Source organism: Leucopleurus acutus (genome assembly GCF_964270905.1).
Source record: "Leucopleurus acutus genome assembly, chromosome: 11".
NCBI lineage: Eukaryota > Metazoa > Chordata > Mammalia > Artiodactyla > Delphinidae > Leucopleurus > Leucopleurus acutus.
The window spans coordinates 79,163,899-79,187,890 of NC_139152.1; the positions used below are offsets into that span (position 1 = coordinate 79,163,899).

Below are 23,992 nucleotides of genomic sequence, written 5' to 3' on the forward strand. Positions count from 1 at the left end.
CCGTGTCCCCTGCATCGGCAGGCGGACTCTCAAGCACTGCGCCACCAGGGAAGCCCTCCATACTCTTTTGATCCAAATGACTACTGTTAGAAGAATTCGTTCAGTATTTTTTTCCACGTTGAATTCATATGGTTAATTACTCTGGGGAAGAAAAAAAAGTCTCAGTGAGTTTCCTTGGGCAATAAGAGTAGCAGTGTTCTTACAGAAAGCAGAGTTTGGCCGTCGTGTTGAGGGTTAAAACGGAGCTGACACACAAGGCAAAATGAAACCAGAGCTGCAATTACAAAGTGGGACAGATGTAGGAGGCCAGGTTTCCTGTGGCCCATTTTCCAGTTTCCTGCCTACAACCTGCAGAAGAGGAAGCCAAATGTTACCAAGTATGAGAGCTGAAAGGGGACGTGCTTCAAGCCAGAATTAAGATCCTCACAAACAACACAGACAACAAAAACAATTGCAAAGAAAGTGAAGGTTCGGGTTTAGTCCAAAAATGTCTGGGAAGGAGCAGCCCATCTGTTTAAAGAAAAGGCATTGTCAGCAGAGCTTGTACTTCTCTGTGAGACTCCATGGGGGCACCTGGGGTCTGTCTCAGGTTGTAGGAACCTCTGATTTTTTCCAGTCCTAATCATCTTTCAAGACGTCTGCTTTTTTAATACCATTGGTTACCTAGAAAGATTTTCCCTGCAGTGCCCAGGGCTTCTGAGTCTGTTTCCCGGGCATGTTGACATACAGGGGAGGTGGATGCGAGTAACTGACTGGCTGTAATGAACTACAGCCCCACTTTGGGAAAGCTGGGTGACCAGTTGGCCGCTTTGATCTAGCAGGCTTGTGTTCCTTTAACTGCTTAATAAAATTATGTCTGATGCTTTCAAGGAAGAGATTAAATGGAGATGTGTACATATGTGGAGGACTACAGATCGTACACTATTTGTGTGGCTACCTGATTGTGAGCCATGTGGAGAGATGATGGAGAAGTGGACAAGTCCATCTTTCTCCCAAAGAAAAAAAGAGAAGAATAAAATTCTACTGTGTCTGGGCTCTTTAGCATGTGATAGAAGTCTCTGAAGTCAGATGTTACAAGAAATCGAGATCCCAAGAACTTGAGATTAACGGCACACTTTTTTATTGAATGCCTGTGGTTTGCCAGGTGCTGTGTTGGAATTGCTGGGTGACGCTGATGGAATGATGGCTAACAAGAAATAGCTCCATCTGTGGGAGCCTTGTTGAAAGCTTCATAGAAGGCACAGATGCAGGCAGCATCTAAGCCTTGTTGAAGGCTCACAATGTACAGGGCACTGTGCCCAGCTGCTCCCATACACTATGTCTTTCAAATCGACTTGTTTCTTTCAGGTGCAGAGAAATAGGTGGGTGCTTCTGGGACAACCATTTATTTATTTATTTTTTAACCCCGTGGACCGATCACCACCTCTTCTTCTGGCCCAGGAAGAGCAAACTCAGTACCAGGAACATTAGGAAGTTTTGGGATATTGCCAAATTAGGGACCCAAGGGGTATCCCTGTGAGGCAGCCTAGAGTGGGAAGAGGCCCTTTCCCATCTGCATGTGGGCCTAGCCTGAAAATGTGGGATAAGGTAGGGCTGGATGTGCAATCATGGGGTGGGGGGGAATGGCCTGCATATACAGATGTGGGAGGAAGTAGAATGGCTGGAATGCACTTTCCCAGCTGGCGTTAATGTAGCCATCCAGTTACTTTTCCAAAGGAAATTCACCCATGTAAAAGTCTCCAACAAACCAGTTGAACTGCTTCTCATTTACCCACAGACAACAGAGTTTCAGAAGGAAGGAGGGGTGGATCACACAGTAAAGGGCAGATGTTGTTATTACAGTGGCTATCAGTGATTTCCCCGGAAAAGTCTTTCTCTGTCCTCAGATAGAGGAGTTATTTGAAAAACCGGATTTGAAAAACATTGTGAACTCTAAAGGGTAAAAAAGTAGGCTGAGCGATGGCTGCTTTCCCTCTTTTCCTGTTCACTCTGCTCTTCAAAGCATGGACAATCTGTGGATATTCACAGAATGAATGAGAATATAAACATTTTTTAATAGATAAGAGAGCTTTGAGGGACATGAACTTGGCCTCACCGATTAGCATTTTTTTTACATGCAGTGTTTGACAGTAATTAAGATGTCTTCTGAAAATGTTAATAATCTTAGTTTCACCTTCTCAAAAATAACAAAAAAGACTTCAGTTTGTGCTGCTTAGTTACCAAATATTAATCCTTATTGACTTGGTGCCCTAAAATTATTCTGTGCTGAGTTATCGCAGACCACAAATAGTACAAATTGTTGTTTTTCAATTCCTTGCCTTAAGTACAGGTGTTTGTTTTTGTTTGTTTTTAAAAAATCTTTATTTATTTATTTGGCTGCTTCAGGTCTTAGTTGCGGCACGCGGCATCTTCGCTGAGGCATGGGGCATCTAGTTCCCTGACCAGGGATCGAACCTGGGCCCCCTGCATCGGGAGTGCGATGGTTCCTGACGTTTCTCTTGGACGCTGATAACATAACAATACAGAAACTCTCAATAGATGTTGCTCTGGACAGAGGAATTGGACTTCAGAGAATTTTCAGTACTAAGTGTTCAAATCCATATTCACTTCTGTAACCGTGCAGTTTTTAACAAGTAAAAAGACATGAACTTGGAGCACCTACTTTGTTTATTTCTTACACAGGAGTTTTTCTCCTTTCCTTGGGCTCTCTCGTTTCTGACTAATTGGTGTTTTTAAGTTGGCTAGTTTCTCTAGTTCCCACAATATGTAGGATTTATAGAGATAATCTGACCCCCCTCAGGCCCCACCTCAGTGTAACTTAAAAAATGAAACCAGAAACATGCAAAGAGAAGTGTTAGGTTGCCACGGATATAAAGAAGAGCAAATAAGTGGGCTTTTCACTTCTAAGAATGGAAGCAAAAACCTCACGCTTTGCGTACATGCTCTGTGCAGTCCCGTCTCACGTTATGATGTCTGGCGCCACCTTGTGGCAGATAGAATGCCTGCCTCCAAGGAGAGGAAAGCAACTTCTATGAGGGAGGAGGCGGCCCGAGAAGGGGCCGGGGCAGGACTAGGTGTCGGGGGGTGGGGCTGAAGCTTAAACAATTTGGGGAAATCCTCTTTGTACAGGCCCCCACCAAGCTATAAATACAAAATCCCTGGGGCCCCTAGACTTGTGCAAGGTGGTGGTCCCTGGGGCATTAGGATCTACCATCAGCTTCACTGGGAGCCCTCCTGGCTGCAGGGTGACAAGGTGGTGATGCTGGCGGTCATGGGGCAGGGCTAACTCTCCTGGCAGCCTGGCCGCTGCTGGAGGCTTGGTGGATTTTGAAGCAGCACAATAACCTCTGGACTTAGTCGTCGTTGTTGTTTTAATTGAGGTAGAGTTGATTTACAATATTAGTTTCCAGTGTACAACAGAGTGATTCCAAATTTTATAGATTAAACCCCATTTATAGTTATTATAAAACATTGGCTATTATATTATAAACTCCATTTATAGTTATTATAAAACATTGGCTATATTCCCTGTGCTGTTCCTTGTAGCTTATTTATTCTGTCGATGGTTGTTCAGCAGTTAGTTGTGATTTTGGTGTTTTCGTGAGGGGGGTGTGCTCACGTCCTTCTACTTTGCCATCTTGTCTCTGCCCCACGCTTATTTATTTTATGCACAGTAGTTTGTACCCGTATCTTGTCCTTCCCCGCTTCCCCCTCCCTCCTGGTAGCTACTAGTTTGTTCTCTGTGCGTCTAGGGTGGCCTTTGTTTTTCAGGCACAAGCTGGAGGTTGTCTCTGGGTAGATCGCAGAGCCGTTTCATCCAGGCCCCTACACTGAGCCTTGCTTTCGCCTTTGCCATTGCTGCCCCCCACCCCTGCCCTGCCCACTGCGGGGAACATCTGCCTCTGTCCTCTCACCCTTTTCTTTTTTAAGGTGGGAGAATATTCTTCTCTTGCCTTCTGGCCTGCAGAACCTCAAATGCTCTCCTACCCAAGACTCACTCCTGAGGACACAACTCAGTGAATTGTAAATCTGTACCAGAACCTGGTTTTTAGGACCCAACAGAAGCTAAATGTTAGCAAGGAAAGGGGAGAAATTCTGGGCCTGCTCTCTGGACAGCAGCAGTTCCGTAACTCTAGCTTTCAGCTTTTGAAGGAGAGGGTTTGATCAAATCCTCTCACCCTTTTCAAATTTTCCTCACCTTTTGTTTAAGGCTGTGCTCAAGCTGACTCTTCTAGAAAGCCTTCTCTAGCTAGTCTGACCCTAATCCTGATCCTGATGTGACCTCTATACCCTTGGTAGGAGGCGGTATAACAGAGTGGCTAAGGGCATGGGCTGTGGCCTATACTAACCTCAGTTTTATTCATTCATTTATTCGACAGATGTTTCTTGAGCACCTACTATGACCCGGCAGTGATCTAAGAGTTAGGGCTGCATCAGCAAGCAAAACAAAGTTTGGGACTCACGGAGTCAACATTCAAGAGCAGTGCTTTTCGAACCATCTGTGGAGAAGGATCAGTGTTTTAAATTTCCAGTACATTGTGGACTGATAATTTTGGATACCATAAAAATAAATTGCTAGGAAAATAAAATTAAAAACAAAGATACCAAAATACAAGCCCCCAGTTTTTATTATAGATCAGGCAGACGTAAGATTATATTTCAATAAATAAGAATAAACATAATTGGGGAAATAATTACAAAAAGCTACATATTCGGGGCTTCCCTGGTGGCGCAGCCTGACGACTGGGGAGACACGGGTTCGTGCCCCGGTCCGGGAGGATCCCACATGCCACGGAGCGGCTGGGCCCGTGAGCCATAGCCGCTGAGCCTGCGCGTCTGGAGCCTGTGCTCCGCAATGGGAGAGGCCACAACAGTGAGGCCCGCATACCGCAAAAATAAATAAATAAATAAAAGCTACATATTCAATGAAAATGCATATAAAGGCAGTTATATAGAAGATCACTATTCATACTGATAACTTTTGTCGTTCTGTAATTTTAGCCAAAGGAAAAAGTCATAAGTGAAATAGAGAGTCCCTGTATTAAATGCCTATAAGCACACTTTAAGCAAACACCATATTTATGAATACTTCGCTTTTCATGTAGGAAAGTGTTTAGGTTGACTAATTAATCTAGGTTGGATAAACAGTGCTACTTTCAGGAGACGAGGTATAGAAACTGTTTCTGTGTTTTGTTTTAATTACACTTGAGAGAAGCCCGTCTCACAGAGGTATGTTGACCAGACAGAAAGAAGAGATTTTTAAACCCATTTCGGCAAACTCAGGATATTCGTTTTTTAACTTTCATCTAAAATGCAGCAAGTTTGCTGAATTTTAAACTCCATCTTCATTCCTTCATTAGTTGCCAGTTCCAACAGTTTATCCTGTAACGTAATACAGTTAAATCATCTTTTAATGAAACCCATGAATTCTAGATTTGTATACACTTTGGGGTTACAGTTGAAAAACTAACCTTGAACATCACACATTTTAGCATTGTCCTTCTTCATGTTTCTGACTATTCCATAGTTTGTGCTGACCAGACAAGCCTACTGATCACATACTTGGATGTGGTGACAATGACAAATGGCAGTGAAGTCTCTAAATATTTACTCTCAATTCCTATACTTAACTTATCATGGACTGGTGACCAACAGTTTGCACTGATGTTGGCCACACAGAGAGTAGACTGTGCTCGTCCACAGTTGGGCCTCAATTTCCTCATCTGCAAGGAGGAAACAGTAATTTTATTTAACTCAGAGGGCTGTTGTGGGAATTCAGTGAGATAATGCAAAGTGCTTGGTATATGGTAAAGGCTTAATAGATAATACCCAACATGTACAGAGAAAACCAAGAGAAGGCTCTTATAATCGGAACAGACAGATTAATGAATGAATGATAACACTGGAGGACAGACTATGATAAAGTGCTGTAAGGACCCCTGAGATGAGTGTGTTCACATGAATGTGTGAGTGTAAATTATGTCCATTTGGGAGGACCTTTTGATCTTGTCTGTCCTGCACTTTGTACTTATTGTTTGAGGCACCTGACTTAGCACGAGGATGGTGACTGCATTTCACTGTTCCCACCCTGTTTCACGAGCGTTGGCCCTGTTTCTGCTCCTGAGGAGTGGAGGGTGTTCAGCTCCCCACCACCACCCTCAGTGGAAGTCTGCCTGGCTTTAGCTAGTTAGCGTGCCCAGAGCATTGGTGGCTGGTACCCTTGACCCGAGGGAGATGCCAAGGCTGTGATAGGGCCACGTGGCCTGACGGCTCTCATATGGGCCAAGAGGTGCACCAGCGATGATGAGAGTAATCAGTATATACAGTCTATAGCATCCTTTTCTTTGAACCTCCATCCATAAATTAAAGGATGAATCAATGATACTATTTGCATTCTTTAAAAACAAGGAGTTGAAAACACAGAACGAGGGTGGAAAGTAACCGCTCGGAGTCTGCCTAAGTGTCCCTCGAGCTCTGTGCCAGTGGACAAGCTCTACACTTGGACCACCTCCACCATGACCAGCCCAGGGAATGGACCCAGGTGGGCTCCATCTTCATAAGCAATGTTGTCATGGCTATCCCTTGGGTTGTCATTTTAGAACACTTCTCTTTCTTCTTTCTGACCCAACAGTTCTCATCTACTTGACTCCCTTCCCCGCTCCAGGGGCACAAGATAGATGGGGACAGAACTAGCTCCAAGGGAAGTGTGAGCACTCGAGGGCCATCTTTGCTGGAGCCACAACAGCTTGGAGGCCTCGGGCTAAGTATTTTAAACCAGTGTTTCTTAAGCTGAAGGCAGCAAATATGTAATCAGGGATCTGAGTTTTCTGCCAGAATTTTTTTAAAAATCTGTTCTTTCATTTTTTAAAAAATTGAAGTATAGTTGATTAACAATGTTGTGTTAGTTTCAGGTGTACAGCAAAGTGATTCAGTTATATATATATATTTATTCTTTTTCAGATTCTTTCCCATTGTAGGTTATTACAAGATATATTTTTTAACATCTTTATTGGAGTATAATTGCTTTACAGTGGTGTGTTTCTGCTGTACAACAAAGTGAATCAGCTATACATATACATTTGTCCCCATATCTCCTCCCTCTTGCGTCTCCCTCCCACCCTCCCTATCCCACCCCTCTAGGTGGTCACAAAGCACCGAGCTGATCTCCCTGTGCTATGTGGCTGCTTCCCACTAGCTATTTTCCATTTGGTAGTGTATATATGTCCATGCCACCCTCTCACTTCATCCCAGCTTACCCTTACCCCTCCCCGTGTCCTCAAGTCCATTCTCTACGTCTGCGTCTTTATTCCTGTCCTGCCCCTAGGTTCTTCAGAACCTTTTTTTTAGATTCCATACATATGTGTTAGCATACGGTATTTGTTTTTCTCTTTCTGACTTACTTCACTCTGTATGACAGACTCTAGGTCCATCCACCTCACTACAAATAACTCAGTTTCATTTCTTTTTATGGCTGAGGAATATTCCATTGTATATATGTGCCACATCTTCTTTATCCATTCATCTGTCGATGGCCACTTAGGTTGCTTCCATTTCCCGGCTATTGTAAATAGAGCTGCAGTGAACATTGTGGTACATGACTCTTTTTGAATTATGGTTTTCTCTGGGTATATGCCCAGTAGTGGGATTGCTGGGTCATATGGTAGTTCTATTTGTAGTTTTTTAAGGAACCTCCATACTGTTCTCCATAGTGGCTGCATCAATTTACATATTACAAGATATTGAATATAGTTCCCTGTGTTATACAGTAGGTCTTTGTTATTTATTTTATATATAGTAGTGTATATCTGGTAATATTCTTTCATTTTTTGATGATAGTCTTTAAAAAAAAACCTCACATAAATGTATTCCAGGTCACCTTATAAAGAATAGTCACCAAATAGCTGAACATTCTCCCTTGGATTTCAGTGCCTGTATTGGAGTCGCTGCCTAATGAACAAGGAACCAAGGTGGATACAGTAGCTAGATGATGCCTTTGAGCTAGGTGAAGGCCACGTGTCCTCACAACGTGTTCTATGCAGAGGTTTCCCTGTTGCTTAAAAAATAATAGTAAATATTTGAATAACACTTATTATGTACCAGGTGTAGTTCAAGTGCATTCTTAGTAACTCATGTAATCCTTGTAACCACCCTGTAAAGGAGATACTTTTATTATCATCATCCCCATTTTCCTTATGGGGTTATTGAGGCACAGAAGGGTTAAGTAACTTACCCAAAGTCCCACAGGCAGACAGTACTGGTACTTGCATTTGAACCCAGAGAGTCTGGCTCTGAATCTGCTTTACCCATTATGTAACCTTCCAAGTAGACAGAAGTGGTTCACCCTCTCGCCTGCTGCAAGCTGTAGAAAATAATTGTGCTTCCATGAAAAACTGCATTATCTAGTCTCTAGAGAAAAACCCCTTTGGATGATGTGATTCTGGTTTTATGGAAGCTGTTTTATAATCCTGTTAATTATAGATAACTGATAGCAAAATAATTATTGTCTATAGATATGCAAATTCTGTTCTATCTTATAGTGTTCAGTTGATTCCTCTCTCACCCCTATTTGTGCATTCATTTCAATATTCCTAATTTATAAATGCCTTTATTATTCAGATTCTTTTTTGAACTCGTTAGCACATCTGCCAAGTTCCTGCTTGACTAATGAGTGAAATAAAATCTTTAACATGTCTTCATTTTATATCTGTAGGAGAGCCATGATTTCACCCATTTTGAAAATTATTTTTTAACAGTTATTTCTCAACTCTTAGTTTCTCAGTGAGGCCTTTCATGACCTTCTGCTCATACACCCCAGGCTCCCCACCCCCTTATCCTGCTCTGGTTGCATTTCCCCATAACACTATTCTTCCAACATACTATGTATTTTAATAGTCATATGTTTGTTGTTTATGGCCTGTCTTCTCCCTTTGGAATGTAAGCTCCATGAGGACAGAGGTCTTCATCTCCTTTGTTCTCTGATGTGTCCCAAACACCCAGAGGGTGTCTTGGCATGAAATGGACACTCAAAAAAAAATTGAAAAAAGTGAAGAGAGAATTGGGTCTCTCTCCTCTTTGTAGGGTATAATCATATAAACACATCTTACTCAAAATAACTTACATTGCCATAACCTTTCTGTTGGTCGCCTTTCAACAAAACATCGTGTGTCATATACAAAATTGATTGTTAATTCGAATAGGGTGGGAGCAGTCTTATTTTATTTGTGAATTTTATCTGGCTGTATAGGAACTATAAACCTTGAGGTGTTTATATCCATTTTTCTTCTTTATATTGAAGGGAGACTATAATAAAAAAAATTAGTGAAAATGATTTGTCAACATGGGAACATAATACGCATACCTCTTGCTCCTTTAAAAGGAGGTGTGTGTGGCTTCCCTGGTGGCTCAGTGGTTGAGAGTCCGCCTGCCGATGCAGGGGACACGGGTTCGTGCCCCGGTCCGGGAGGATCCCACATGCCGCGGAGCGGCTGGGCCCGTGAGCCATGTCCGCTGAGCCTGCGCGTCCGGAGCCTGTGCTCCGCAACGGGAGAGGCCACAACAGTGAGAGGCCCGCGTACCGCAAAAAAAAAAAAAAAAGAGGTGTGTGTATTATTCAGATTTGACAAACTGTTTAAAATGATCTAACTGTGCTCCACAGCGGCAAGATCTAGGCTATAAATTACAAAAGAAAAGGAACAGTTGGGGCAAATAGCAGGTAGCTCTGTTCTCTGGAGAGGCCTGGATGAGGTGTTGCCCGCTGCTGTGACTGCGGTCTTGGGTTAGTTCCAACAGAAGTGGTGAGAGAGAGACCATCCACAGCAGGCCGCGGGATTGAGGGTGCCGTCAGCGGGGCGCAGAAAGTGTCTAATGCGGAAGGACACCTCTTCCTGTGAGAGCAGTGATGCTTTAGAAGTGGATCCTCCTCAATGTAAACGTGCAGAGTTTGATTTTGCATTAAGAATGGCATTACAAGCACTATAGAATTTAAAGAATCAGTCAATCAAAAAAATGAAAAAAAATAGAATCATGTGCTTTCTATGAAATGAAAAATAATTTAAAAATCATCAGTTGATGGTTTTGCAGCTATCGTATCATTTCATGAGATTTTAAGATTTCAAAGGATCATGTGTTCATATTGAAAATTAAATTTTATCAACTCTAAAAAAAAAAAAAAAAAAAGAATGGCATTACAATACCTGATAAAATTTCATCCATTCAAAGTAAGGTCTGGGGAAAAAAAAGCAGCATTTTCTAGGTAGCCAAAAATTTGATTTGGGAAAATTTTTTTGATGAATAGCATTTCTTTTATATATTCTATGTATTTTAAGTGGAGATTTGTGGGAAATCGGCTCAGTGAGGCTAGGCTGATGAAATATTTTAACTTAAAGCAGACCCCGGTTTGTATAATAACATATCAAACATAAATCTCAAGTATCAACACTTTCTTGAACTTTTTATTTAATAAGAGCCACAGGATGTTGTCTGAATTACACACATTCCTTATGATGGCAGCCAGATAACTTGGACTTGATTGTACCCACATGTTAAGATATAGGACTTTATTAAGGATTCTAAGCATCGAGGACTTAATTATTTTAAAAAAAACACTTAATTTTTCTTTCTGGTGAGAGAAATCTTCATTTGGATGAATTTGCTAATATGTGTTGGTGGTTACGGGGGAGACTGTATTCCCCAGTCACGATGTTAGACTCTTTTCCTTTGCCAACGTCCGGGAGGGGGCAAAGTTTGTAGCTGGCAGAGATGTGTCACAGAACGTGAAGCGTGATTGTATGTGAAGACAACTGTGTAAATGATGAAACTTAATCATAGTTAAAATAAGTTAAGGTGGGAACTAAAATCAAAGAAACAGTGATGGCAGGAACCACAGCGGTGACGTCAGCTGGTGACCCATCCCCCCTCCGCCCTCCTGTTTCCCTCCCTCCCCGTGTCCCCACTCCCCCACGTACACTTGCCCGTTTCCATCACAGAGAGGATGGGGGCATCCAGAGCCACCCTGGGGGCCCCCTGTCTCCCAGAATGACTTCTGCCGAGTGTAGAAGGGGGTGACAGATGTTTGTAGATGCAGTACGCTCACAGGGAAATATTTTTGAGACTCGTCTCTGAGTAATGTGTGGCTGGATTTCTAACAGTAAAGATTGGTGTGACTGCACACCCATTGAAACTGGTGGACCCACCAGGGTGGAGGAGTGGCCGAAGAGCTGGAAAAGGAGAACGAGGCCCTCAGCACCGGGCTTGACGTGCTTTAGGCAGAGGTGGCTTGATGCCTCAGTCAGCCCTGTTACTCACATCCACCCTCTGACGGATCCTCCCGTCCGCAGCCGTAGCCTGGCTCTGACACCTTGGTGTGGGAGAGTAAGGGGGCAGAGGGGTTGTTCCTCAGCCCACCCAGCCTCACCAAAGCTCTGAGTTTGTTGGGGCAGCTCTGTGACTGCTAGTTCTCAGCTCGTGCCTCCCCTCAGCCCAGTTCATTTATTCCAGACATCTGGGAGGGCCCTAATGAGGGGGTCCACATCCCCGCCATTTGCTCCTCTGCCTTTTCACTTTCTACTCTTTTATGTCTCCCTTTTCTTTCCCTCTTTCCTCCCTCTGCCTTTGCCGTAGGCTGTGGCCACAGCACCCGTGGTCATTTTTGTGGCCCACTCATAACCCTCTGAGTAAAGATGTGATCGGGCAATCCCCCTGCATAGCATGCTTTCTCGTGTCTAGACACACCTCATGATTGTGAATGTAAGTTTACAGTGTAAAGATATTGCACTCCAGCAAAGAGAGGATTATTTTAGACCAAGATGTCGGGCACTGTAATTGTCAACTCTTGCTACAATGGTGCCGCGTAACAAACAGCCCCGGGAGTCCCTGGCAAACAGCAGTATTTGTTTTCCTCATTGGTTAACCTCAGGGATGCTGCTTCAGACTGTGTGTTGTGGGACTTGGCTCCAGGCTTTGGGTTGAGCTCAGGTTGGCTCTGCGCGCCTTTCATTTTTGGGCAGCTACTTCACAGCAGTAACAGGAGCACAAGAGGAAAAGTGCAAACATGGGAAGCCTCTTAGACCTCAGCTGAGAATTGGCACATTGTCATTTCTACTCATCATTCTATTGGCTAAATCAAATCACGTGGCCAAGCCCAAATTTCAGTGGGATGGGAAGAAAGTACTCCACCCGCTCTGGGGCACTGCTTCATGGTCACTTGAAAGGGAGAAGGGGTGAAGAATGGAGAACATTTATTCAGTCTGCCATACAGGTCCTCATCATTTATGCCCAAGGCACATGGCTCTGATACACGGGCTTGGAACGCCAAGGAAAGGGATTCCAGGAAGCACAAGAAGCTCTGACGAGTCCTGGTTGGTAGAAGCACTAAGTGTAACACAGATGCAGGTGTTTACGTTGTCCTCCTGTCCCATCTGGAACAGGATGGCTCGCGTCAATTACAGGTGGGGGAGGTGCAGGTGGCCGACCACTATCCTACCTGGCATCTGAGCCACAGACCCAGAAATCCTTTCTGTCCAGACCTCTAAACCCACTGGCAGCCTTCTGCCCTTTAACATTTTAAAGATCTTTGAAAGCTTACTGTCTGAAGTGTTTAGCCGAGAACACGCCGAAGAGTTTGAGACAACTGTTAACAATTCTTAGTGCCAATATGAGAAGAAAGTTGTGGCTTGTCCTCAAATAATAGGAAGCTCATATGAGGAGCTGGAGCTGGCAGGCTGCTGCGGATGCAGCGCCACCGCCGTTGTGCTTACGAGACTCGTGAGATGCAAAGGCGGTTTTGATCTAACAATGAAATGACTTACTGTCTTACAGACTGAGTGGCCATTGTGGTGAAGATTGATTTCTGTAGAGAATATCTCCTTTAAAGAGCCATAAATAAAGTACCCTGTGGGTGTTTGAAGAACATTCCTAATCTGCTTCCCTTTAACTGAGAAACCCACATGGCTCAGGGAAACAATAAAATGTATTCTTTTGGCGAAACATGTGAAAGGAAATAAGGAAATGAAGACTTATTGGAGGGCTAGGTATTTTCACATCCATCCCCATGTGGAAAGGAAGAAAAATGATTTGTCAGTCTGTAAGCTGCCCCTCTAAGAGAAATGCAGGAGAGGTGTGGAGTTGACAAAAATATTGGTACAAATAAGATTCCCTAAGGCTGTTGTCCTGGCTTCCGGGTCTCCCAGAGGCGTGCATCTTTCTCACTGCTCCCTTGTTCCCGTCCCCCTGGCTACCTCGTGGGGCTTCAGAGTTTCCTCCTTGCAGTAATAGGGGATGATCCAAGTTCTCTCTGGCTTTGTCCCCACCTCACAACTGGCCTTTGAAGCTTCCATCTGTGCCAGAAGGCAATTTTCCACCCTCTGGTCATCCCTGGCTCCCTCAGCCCAGCACTAGGATCTTACCCCCATTTTTCCCAGATCAAAACCCAGGGCACTTCACATGTCCAGTCATGACAGTCGATCTGCGGTGAAGCTCTTGAGGCCAGCCCAACTGCCTCTTCTTTCCTTATGTACGAATGTTGATAAGACAAACGGTTGCTATTACTGTTGTTGTTGTTGTTATTTTTAGAATCGGTACCCATTGCCATGAAAGTCCTCAGATGTCTGAAGTTGGTAACTGCCTGGGAGAGTGGGGAAAAATTTCCTCAAGAAGGTCCCGTATAAACTGGGTCATGATGGATGAGTAGGAGTTCACCAGGCTCCAAAGCTAGGGAACAGCATTTTAGGCAGAAGGAACGGCACCTACAAAGTCCACACCAGAGTCAAGGGAAAAAGATAAGGTTTTATAGGCTTTCCTCTCACAGTGGAGAAAAAAATGCTTTTCCCATGTCTGTGCTTGTGACAGATGGGGCTTTTATCTGCCACATGACAAGTGCCTGGGAAAGAGAACGACTCTTCAAGTGGCAGTGACCCATTCCTCAGGTCTGTAAACATGTATCAGTCAGGCGCACGCTGCACTCGGGCATTGGGCTGGGTTATCAGAGTGCTGGGAATACAAAGAGCAATCCAACAAAGTCCCTTCCTCACGAAGCTCCCCGTGCGGTCACACTGATGGAAGTACCCCAGGCCCCACGTAAATGCACTTATCACGGGGTCCAGTGTTTCGCACAAATAATGGCCTAGAGGCTGAGCAGCAAAGGAGTTGATAGGATGGGCGGGAACATGTTAATCATCGCGGGCATTAACAACGATTAACGTGGGGGATAGTTTGTGTGAGGACTGATTCTAGGAATGGGCAGTTCATTAATCATTTTTTCACATTATTCTCAACGCAACCCCGTTACCTGCCGGGATGTGTGTGGCGCATACGAAGGTCACAGGGCTTCCCTGTGTTTCTGAATTGTGGCTCTTTACAGAAATGCAGCCAGAAGGCACCTGATTCAGAGTGGCCTGTTGGGATGGAAATGAAAGCAACTTTCGATTAGGTTCACTGGGGGCAGGGGGAGGTGCTGAGGTGCCCGCCCTGAGCCCCCGATCCCCCCAGACCTGGCACCTGCACTGACACGGCCCCTCCCTCCTCAGGTATGGAGAGTGCAATCACGCTGTGGCAGTTCCTGTTGCAGTTGCTGCTGGACCAGAAACATGAGCACCTGATCTGCTGGACCTCCAACGATGGTGAATTCAAGCTCCTCAAAGCAGAAGAAGTGGCCAAGCTGTGGGGACTCCGGAAAAACAAAACAAACATGAACTACGACAAGCTGAGCAGAGCCCTGCGATACTATTATGACAAGGTAAGCCCTTGCCCTTACGGGAGGCTGTCACGGGGCGGGAGCCACCTTCACGATCCATCCATGGAAGTGGAAAGTAGGGTACCGCAACGCTATTGGCAAATAGAGGCAATTTATGTGGGTTTTGTTGCTGTTGTTTTATAAGAAGAACTATACCATAGGGATTTTTTTTTTCTTTTTCCTGGAAGCCCTTAAGGTGTTATCGTGGGTCAAATTTTGTTCCCTCTGCACCTTCTTCAGTGTTGCTGCAGGATTTTGCTAATAACAACAGAAATTAGATGCGGGAAGGTTCTGGGGCCTCCCTCGTGGGTAGTTGCTTGAGTGACAGAATGTATGTGACAATCTAGAAAGTCTGTCCGGTTTGTGATTCACTCAAACAGGCTTTGCAGGAGTCGGGGGGATGGCACCTGGGACAGTTTATTGAACATTTGGGCACCCGCTATCCTCACGTATAAAATGGGGCTCGTGACAGCGTGGGTTCAGGATTGCCGAGAAGAACTAAACAAGCCAACACACGTTAAGCACTTAGAACAATGCCTGGTACCTGGGGATCGCGACTTCGTGGGAAACTTCCCTAATTAAAAGAAAAACCATTCTCATTTTTAAGTCACAGAGATAAGTCAGAGTGCTTTGTTAATGATAACACAGCATAGTTTCCAAAGCCAGGACTGTTGGGGTGAGTAGTAGTACATTTCTGGAAAAGCAGTTGATGTGCCTGGGAGGGCAACATTATTGCTCTTTAGGGATAATCATTTCAGGCCTGTCACTGTTGACCATTTCTGTGTTGATCTGTTGTTGCTGAATGTTTAGCCTCATAGACATAAAGATTTGGAGTCCTGATAAGTATAAGCATTTGTTCTGGTTTTACTCTTCTTGTTGCAAGGTGAATTAAAAAAGGATTTAAATATTAGCTCCTGATCTATGTTTGGTGCCTCCCTCCTGCCAACCTCTTCGGAATTCAAGACAGAGGATTGCACATTGCAGGAAGTGGGAGCATCATTAATTATAAAGTGCTCCTTTGTCGATCGTAACTGCGCGCGATTGTCATTGAAATGTTAAAGGTGCTTCTCTTTAATGTAGCGATTAATTAATGCTGGCTTAATGCAGCGTCTTACCAAGATGTGAAAGCACTTCTCACAAATTGTACTGTCTGAAAGCCTCGCAGATGGTTTATTGCTTTGCACTTTTTTCCCCCAGGTTCTAAGTTTACACAATGGGAATTGGGGCCCTCTGAAGGAAAACAGTCATCTTGCTGGCTGGCAAGGTGCCTAAGAGCATGGCTTTGAGACTGACCGAAAAAAAAAAAAAAAAAAAGGAATTTTATTGTTTTCAATCAGGGTGTCACAGAAAAGGAATTTGGTGTCTGTGACTCGGTTTCACCTTTTCACGTGGCCCAGGCATTGGGGGCTGAGGATTGTGTATCTTCAGCACAAAGAGGGATCATGGGCTGAAGATGACTCCCCAAAAGACAGGCAAAGCTGTGCTGTTCAGACTACATCTGATCTCCCTTGGGCAGGTGTTGAAAATCTCGAGGGAAAGCAGTTTCAGAGCCTTCGATCACCCCCCATGTTTTGGTACTTTCTGTGTCTAAGGGACTGTGTGCCGAGCACTCCCTACCCCTGGTCTCCTTTAAACTATCACAGCCCCCTGAGACAGTCCTGCTGGCATCTCCTCCTTTTACAGATAAGAACGTAGGGGCGTTTGATGGAAACCTTGCCCAAGCTCCTGCAGCCAGGAAGTGGTAGAGCCAGGATGCCCACATTCCTGGCCAGAGGCCTGCGCACTGCCTTCTGTGCTGTTCATTTCCTTTGCCTCTGAATACCTGAGTTCCAGGTAGGCAGTCAGGCAGCACAAAGAGTATCGCAACCTTAGAGACTTGTATTTACTGTGAAGCCCCAGGTCCAAGTGGCCAGTATGGCCTGCTCACCCCAGGTGTCCCTTTCCTCTTCTGCTGGGGCTGAGCTAAGGTCCGGCCACGTGACCTTCGTGCAGCCAGCTGGCCCTGACAGGGCAGGAGTGGCTCTTGTCCAGGGTGTCGTGCAGGCTTGGCCACCAGGAGAAGACACCCTTCGTCCTTCCTTGGAAACGTGTACACTGTACGCATGCACGTACACGCGGCCGTTTGAATCTTTCTCATGAAACCTTGCCAAGTGATGAGTAGGAGTGGTCATTACACGCCGAATGTAGTTGTACGTGAAAAGAAGAGGGGGAAGGAGGATGAAGGAGAAGAGAGGAGTCGGGCGAGAGCGAGGGGAGAGGACGGACAGAAGCGGGGAGAAAGGGAGGAGGAGGAATGGTGGCGGAAGGCTAAACGTCGCGCCGCACTCTGTGGCGGGCACTTACTGTTCTCAGTTTTGCCAGCATTGCTCAGGGACTGTGTGTGTAAGTTGAATAGTGTGAAATTGCCAATATCTGATCGTGTTTGTTTGTTTGCTTTAAATTTATTTATTTATTTATTTGTGGCTGTGTCGGCTCTTCGTTTCTGTGCGAGGGCTTTCTCCAGTTGCGGCGAGCGGGGGCCACTCTTCATCGCGGTGCGCGGGCCTCTCACTGTCGCGGCCTCTCTTGCTGCGGAGCACAGGCTCCGGACGCGCAGGCTCAGCAGTTGTGGCTCACGGGCCTAGTTGCTCCGCGGCATGTGGGATCTTCCCAGACCAGGGCTCGAGCCTGTGTCCCCTGCATTGGCAGGCGGACTCTCAACCGCTGCGCCACCAGGGAAGCCCTATCTGATCGTTTTTGACTCACAAAAACGCCAGTCTTAAATGGTTTGGTCTCTCACTGGAGAGACAGATTCGAGGAAGGTCTTTGTGATTGTGGAGCCCCTGGCCACATGGGCACCCCTTGCTGTGCCCCATCCTGCACTGCACGTGCTTCTCGCGGTCACCCAGCCCTCCTGTGACCCTGTCTGCCTTTCGGTGTCATCTTCAGTCCCCTTCTCTCCCGTCCCCCACCCCTCTTTCCCCCTTCCGCCCCTCCCCCTCCCTTTGACACTTAGCCAGAGTGCTCTGCGCGTGCGTGGCATAAATTCAGCGACTCCCTACCTTGACAGCTGCGTCTTTGTCCCTGTTGTGTTTCCTCTTTTCGGCTTGCTATCATCTCTTCACTGTTGGCTGAAATTGCACATCCCTTGGTCTGTCCTAATAGGGACATTTCCTGCCAGAGTAGGTAGGCATGAGGATATCATTATTTTTGTATGTTATATGTCATATTTTTAGCTCATTCCAGAATATTTAGAAATGGGCAGAGAAAAAAAAAAGTGGAAAATGTGTGCAAAACTTTGCAGAAGGCGTCAGAGAACAATGTGTGGGCTAATGGTATCAGGTTGGGGCTGAGGTGCTTTAATCATTGTTCCTTAAAACATCCCTCCCTCTCCTCCGAGGGGCAGGTTATCACAGTGATAACTATGATAATAGCAGGAACTCTGGGCTGCATAGTCGGGATTTGAATCCAGCTCCATGACTGTGAGTGCTTTGCCTCATCTCTCCTGGTCTCAGCTTCCTTTTCTATAAAACGGGTATAAGAGTAGAGTCTAGTCAGAGGGTTACGGTGCGGATTAGCTGAGTTAACACGTGGTCAGGGCTGAGAACAGTGCCCAAACACGTTAAGTGCTGCACGTGTTAGCCAGAGTAATAACAGAGGATAGTTTCCTTATCGCTAATTTGAAAAATTCAGGCAGGTACCAAGAAGAAAGTTAGGACCTTTGTGCCAGCATCCTACACACAGGGAGGGGCGTCAGATCCCGGATGTTATGGCTCTTCTCACTTGTGGGCACTCAGGAGTGCTTTGTGGTGCTTTTTAATGATATCTATTTTGGCTCTTTTGAAAATTCAACTTTCAAAGTTGCTTTCATGTTTAAATGACACTTCCTGCCCCCTCTGAATCAAACACCTCCCTTTGCGGTCAGTGCTGTCCAGGGTAAAGTCCTGCTGTGCCTCCTTCCCTGAGTCTCAGATCCCCGATGGGGGAGTGGGCACCAAATAGCACCTTCCTCCGTGGGATTGTGTGAGGAGTACGTGTGACCATGTGCGTGAGGCGCTCAGCACCTGGTAAGGACACGTAGCAAATGCCCGTCAATTCTGATATCCGCGTTTGCAAGACCTAACTGCCTGGCGGTACCGTCGTGTCTATGGCCGTCATCCTTACAAAGCCGTCTTCACCGTGGGCTCCTGGCTTAGCCACTTTCGTCACTCTGGTACTGTGCACAGGGTCTGGCACGTATTAGGTGCTCAGTAAATACTGGAAGCAAATGAATGAGCAAACGGATAACATAATGAAGTGGCCGCCACCCAAATTCAAATCACTTCTGTCATGAAAGCCGACGCTAAATAGGTGTTAAACAACAAAAACTTACTGCCTCTGGGTTATTGTACTGTATTAATTATCTAGGGCTGCTGGAACATTACCACAAAGTGGGAGGCTTAAAACAACAGAAGTTTATTCTCTCACAGTTCTGGAGGCTAGAAGTTGAAATCAAGGTGTCCGCAGGGCCACATTCCTTCTGAGACTCTGGGTAGAATCCTTCCTTGCCTCTTCCCAGCTTTGGTGGTCGTCGTCAATCCTTTGGTGTTCGTTGGCTTGTAGCTCCGATCTCTGCCTCTGCCATCCCATGGTGGTCCCTGTGTGTCTTTGTGTCCAAATTTCCCTCTTAAAAGGACGCTAGGTCTATTGAATTGCAGTTCACGCTCATGACCTCATCTTAACTCACATCTGCGAGGTCACATTCACAGGTACTGGGACTAGGGTTTCACCCTACCTTTTTGGGGGAACACACTTCAACCCATAAAAATGTATATATATTTCTGACACTCCTGGACTTACATTTAGATTTTCAAAATTACACACCAAGGGAGAGCTTTGGATTCAACGAATCCTAAAGGAACACTGCTCCCCGTGACATGGACAGCAGCTAGAGTCAACCGCAGGTGTGAAATGAGACTCTATGACAGGCACGTCACAGTGTACCCACTGTGGGCCACAGGCGCTGTGCTGGGTCCCCTGGGGTGGAAGCAAAAGTCAAGCAGATGAGTCTTGCCTTAGAGGGTTTCAGAGTCTAGCAATTCAGCGGTTCCCTGCTCAGCAAATTAATTTAAATACATGACATAGACCGGGAGAAAAGCCGACCGACCCCGATGGCTCCAACCCTGGATTAGCAATGGCTAAGGTCTGGTGGTGGTCCCTGAGGCTCCTTACCCCACCTGCGTTTCTGTGGATTGCCAATTTCCCATGAGTGAGGGAAGGCTGGGGAGGTCGGGTTTTGCAGCCAGGCACTGCCAACGACCTGCTGCCCCTCTCAGAGCTTTGAAGAGGCGACTGGGCAGAACCAACTTGAACTCCAAGAAAGGAGTGATGCCCAGACCAGGACGCAGCATATTTTATTCTTCAGACATGGACTGGAGGCCCCTGTTCAGCTTGGAGACATGCAGGTAATGGGAGGACACCTGTGTCTGAGCCCATGAAGGGCAGAAACCAGAGCTGACAGAGACCTAAAGGGAACATTTAGTTCGTGCCTGGGTATTTCACCGTCACCTTCTGCCAGCTTGTTTCCCTCAGTCTTGCTGTAAGCCTTCAGAGATGCGCTGGTTCACGGTAGTTCTGGCGGCTCCCGTGGGGTAGAGCTTTCTTCTCTTCTTAGTTTTAGACTGAGTCTTCCAGAAGGTACTTTTACAGCCTGATGTAATAATAAGGATCTCTTGCAGAGATTTTATTTATTAAAAACCTTAACAACTCTTAATAACCTCAAGCAGACTTGGGTTTTAAATCTCTTGTCCTGGGGTGGGGAAGAAAGGGCTCTGTACCCAGCGCACAGCCATCACTGGCCCTGCCGCCTGCCCACACCCATTGGCCCAAGTGTGACGAGCATGGGGGACGGCTGGGATTCACAGCACTTATTCTCTTCTTGAACAGCTTCTGGGTGGTTTTTAATTATGCAGGCATACCTTGTTTTATTGCGCTTTGCAGATACTGCATTTTTTACAAATTGAAACTTTGTGGCAACTGTGTGTGGAGCAAGTTGTAATTCTCACAGGATTTCAAAGTTTTTCATTAGTATTTTGTTTGTTACTGTGATCTGTGATCAGTGATCTTCGATGTTACTATTTCAAAAAGGTTGACTTGCTGAAGGCTCACATGGTGGTTAGCATTTTTTTATCAATAAAGTATTTTTTAATTAACGTATGTACTCTTTTTTTAGATCTAATGCTCTTGCACACTTAATAGACTACAGTACAGTGTAAACATAACGTTTATATGTACTGTGGAACCAAAAACTTTGTGTCTCACTTTACTGCAGTAGTTGCTTTATTGGATAGTCGCTTTGTTGCAGTGATCTGGAACCGAGCCTGCAGTATCTCTGAGATACTCCTGTACATCCGTCTCCAGGTGACATGGCCCCTTTCTCTCACCTCTGCCTATTCTTCTGTGGTTCAGTCATTCCTTTGAAAACATACCACCTCCCCGTGAGTGGCTTAGCAGCTGGCTGGGGAGACAAACGTGCAAACCAATTATAATAGCGACATCTTGTAAAGCGCTGGCTTGGCCATGATTCCAGCATCTATCTTCCAGGAGAGATGCGGAGAGAAGTAAAGGCAGAGACAAAGTTACCAGAGGTCAAGACATCTGACCCGGGTCTTGAGGAATAAGAATGCATTTACCAGGCTGCCAAAAGTTGGGAACGGATTTACTGAGAAAGGGAACAGCATGTGCAAAGGCCAGGAGGTGTGAAAGAGTTTGAGTGTTTATTTAGGGAATGAGGGAGGGACGAGGTTGGAAGAGTGAGCGGGGGATGAGGGTGGAGAGTATCGTGCTAAAGAGTTGGAACCTGATGTCAAGGGCAATGGAGAAGCCGCTACAGGTGGCGAGAGAGTGCCGTGGTCAGGTTTGCATTTTAGAAATACAGATCTCTGTCTCCTCTTACTCTTCGTGACATTGATGGTGCCACAGTCCGACCCCACAGCCCTGATCTTTTTGTCTGGTTAGCACAGATCGATTGCTCTCTGCGGGCTGAGTGGGTGCTGTCACACCTTCAGCATCGGGCCTGCACGCCCCGCTCTAGAACTGCCCGAGGGGGAGGGGGAGAGAAGGGAAATGGTGGCGTCTGCCTCTTGCGAACACCGGCCAACTGACTTCTGCTCAGGGGAGCCCAAGCCATGACTCTCTGTGTTGCTGCCGAAGGAGACCTGGAAGCTTACACAATCCTTCATCCTTTTCTGTCCAACAGAGCTTTTGTCCTTGTTGTTGTTGGCGGTGAACATTCATCCCAGGGGGGAGGCTGAAAGCTTTGCCAGCTCCCTTCTCATCGGGAGATTGAAATGGTGATAGGATGAAAAATCCTCCTGTCACCACAGCAACCTCCCGACTTATCCTCACGATGTGCCGAGCGGTCTTTACTTAATTGGAAGGGTTTTAGGGGAGAACAGGCAAGACAGAGTCATTGGCAACATACTCCTGGAAGCGGAACGCATCACCTTCTTAACTTAATTGGATAATCCATTTTAAATTGGGTGTGCAATCACGACAGGAAAATGTTCGTGTTAATGGTACATGTCTGAGCTCAACTGGCCCTGGCAGAACTCTTTAATTCCCCCAAATAAATTTTGTGAAGATAATATGATGTATCGTCTGTCAGAGTGGGGAAAGAACAAAAGTCCAGCGAGCATTTATATCCTGGAACTTTCTAGAACACCTTGGTTGGCTGCAGAATGCCACAGGAGACCCGTCTATCCTGGACTCCATTCGGGGGTCTTTTGTATCTCAAAGGCGCCCTCTGTGCTCAGCCCCGGGTCTGAGTGTCGAGGGCCCGGCGTGTTTTGTTGGGTGTCTTTTTTTCTTTTGCGTCCCGTCAGCTGCTTGGATGGTTTGGAGTACAACAGATGGCAACTGGGCTTTGCCTCGGGGCCGAGGGGTTAATCAGGGCCTCTCTGCAAGCTTTTGGTCCTGGATGCAGCCTGGAGACCTGTGGGGTAGCTGCTGGCCTCGTGGAGGGATTCCAGCCCGGCCACATTGCCCCGGGAGAGAGCAGCTGGCATGAGGCAGCCAGGCTGCAGGGGGGACCCTGCGTGTTGATTGGGGGTGTCGCCTGTCTTGCACAAGCTTCCAAGCCAGCTTCCTTGTGGCACTCAGTGTTCCCCCAAATAGGGCCGTTGCTAAGAAACACCCAGAGTCTTGGGAATAACTTCAGCGCCGTGTTGATGAGGCTGCTGTGCTTGGCAGCCCGGCTGAATCCCCTACGTCAGGCCGTTACCCAAGCCCACACCAGTTTGCCAGCATGAACCTTCCCGCTTCTGGGCTTCTAGCTGCAGGAAAATTTAGTGGCTGTGTAGACAAACTGACAAAATCCCTGACGTTCGCAGCATACTGCCCGCCACCCACCATCCACCCACCAGGCCCAGCTGCTCCTCTGAGTGGCCTCCTCTCCATCTCCTGCCTGGGCTCCAGCAACAGTTTATCTCAGTTCCTACCCCAAATCTGTGACAGAAGGAGGGGAAGCTCACATGTACGGAGCATCTGTCTTGAGCCAGGCCCTGTGGCAGATATTTTTACATTTAGAGACTCGTTCCCTAACACGTGAACTGCCTGTCGTCTCTGTTGGCAGTGGGCCCATTTTAGAGGTGGGGATACTGAGTCTCAGAGAGGTTAACTCACAGGTTCAAGATGAAGCAGCCGGTGAGCAGCAGAGCTTTCTGCCTCGGAGTCTTGACCCCAAGGCCCACGCTCAGGGCTGCGAAGCTGGAGGGTCACACAGCTGCAGAGCCAGGAACTCAGGCTTGAATCCCACATTCCTCATATTGCGGATTACTGCCCCAGGGCAGGCAGGCAGAGGGGTCCAGCTTCCAGTGCTTGTTGTTGGAGATGATAATGGGAAAAAGTACTGAAAACGTGAGGTGGTAGTTCTGGAGGCCCCAGAACACCCTGCCCTTCCTTTGCATCCAGACGACACTTCCTAAAGAGAGCCGGATTGGAGCACGGCACCCCTCCGCCTGTGCACCTGCCCGGCTCCCTGCAGCCTCCAGGAAAGGCTCCAAAGTCCCTTCACCATCTGGCCCCGTCCCGACTGCTCCCCCTGCAACTGCCCCACCCGCAGGGGAAGTAGGGGAGCAGTTTTACATTTTATTAACATTCCAGAGGCCTTTAATAAAAATACCCTTGAGTGTTGAAAGGGAGCCAGGGGGAGACAAGACTCCCCATCCAGTGAGAAGCAGCCGCGGGCCCAGAGCGGGTGGGAAAATGCCCTTAACATCATGCAGTCTGGGCCTCTCGGGTGGGGTG

The 23,992-nt window shown here is 46.5% G+C and overlaps 1 protein-coding gene across 1 annotated transcript in view; it reads left to right on the forward strand.

Moving 5' to 3' along the window:
• ELK3 (ETS transcription factor ELK3) overlaps window positions 1–23,992 on the forward strand; it is a 67,496-nt gene that overhangs the window by 15,419 nt on the left and 28,085 nt on the right. Inside the window, exon 2 of the mRNA XM_082851021.1 lies at window positions 14,523–14,731. Within this exon, the coding sequence (XP_082707147.1) occupies window positions 14,525–14,731 (207 nt within the window). The 5' untranslated portion in view covers window positions 14,523–14,524. The remainder of the gene's footprint in view (window positions 1–14,522; window positions 14,732–23,992) is intronic.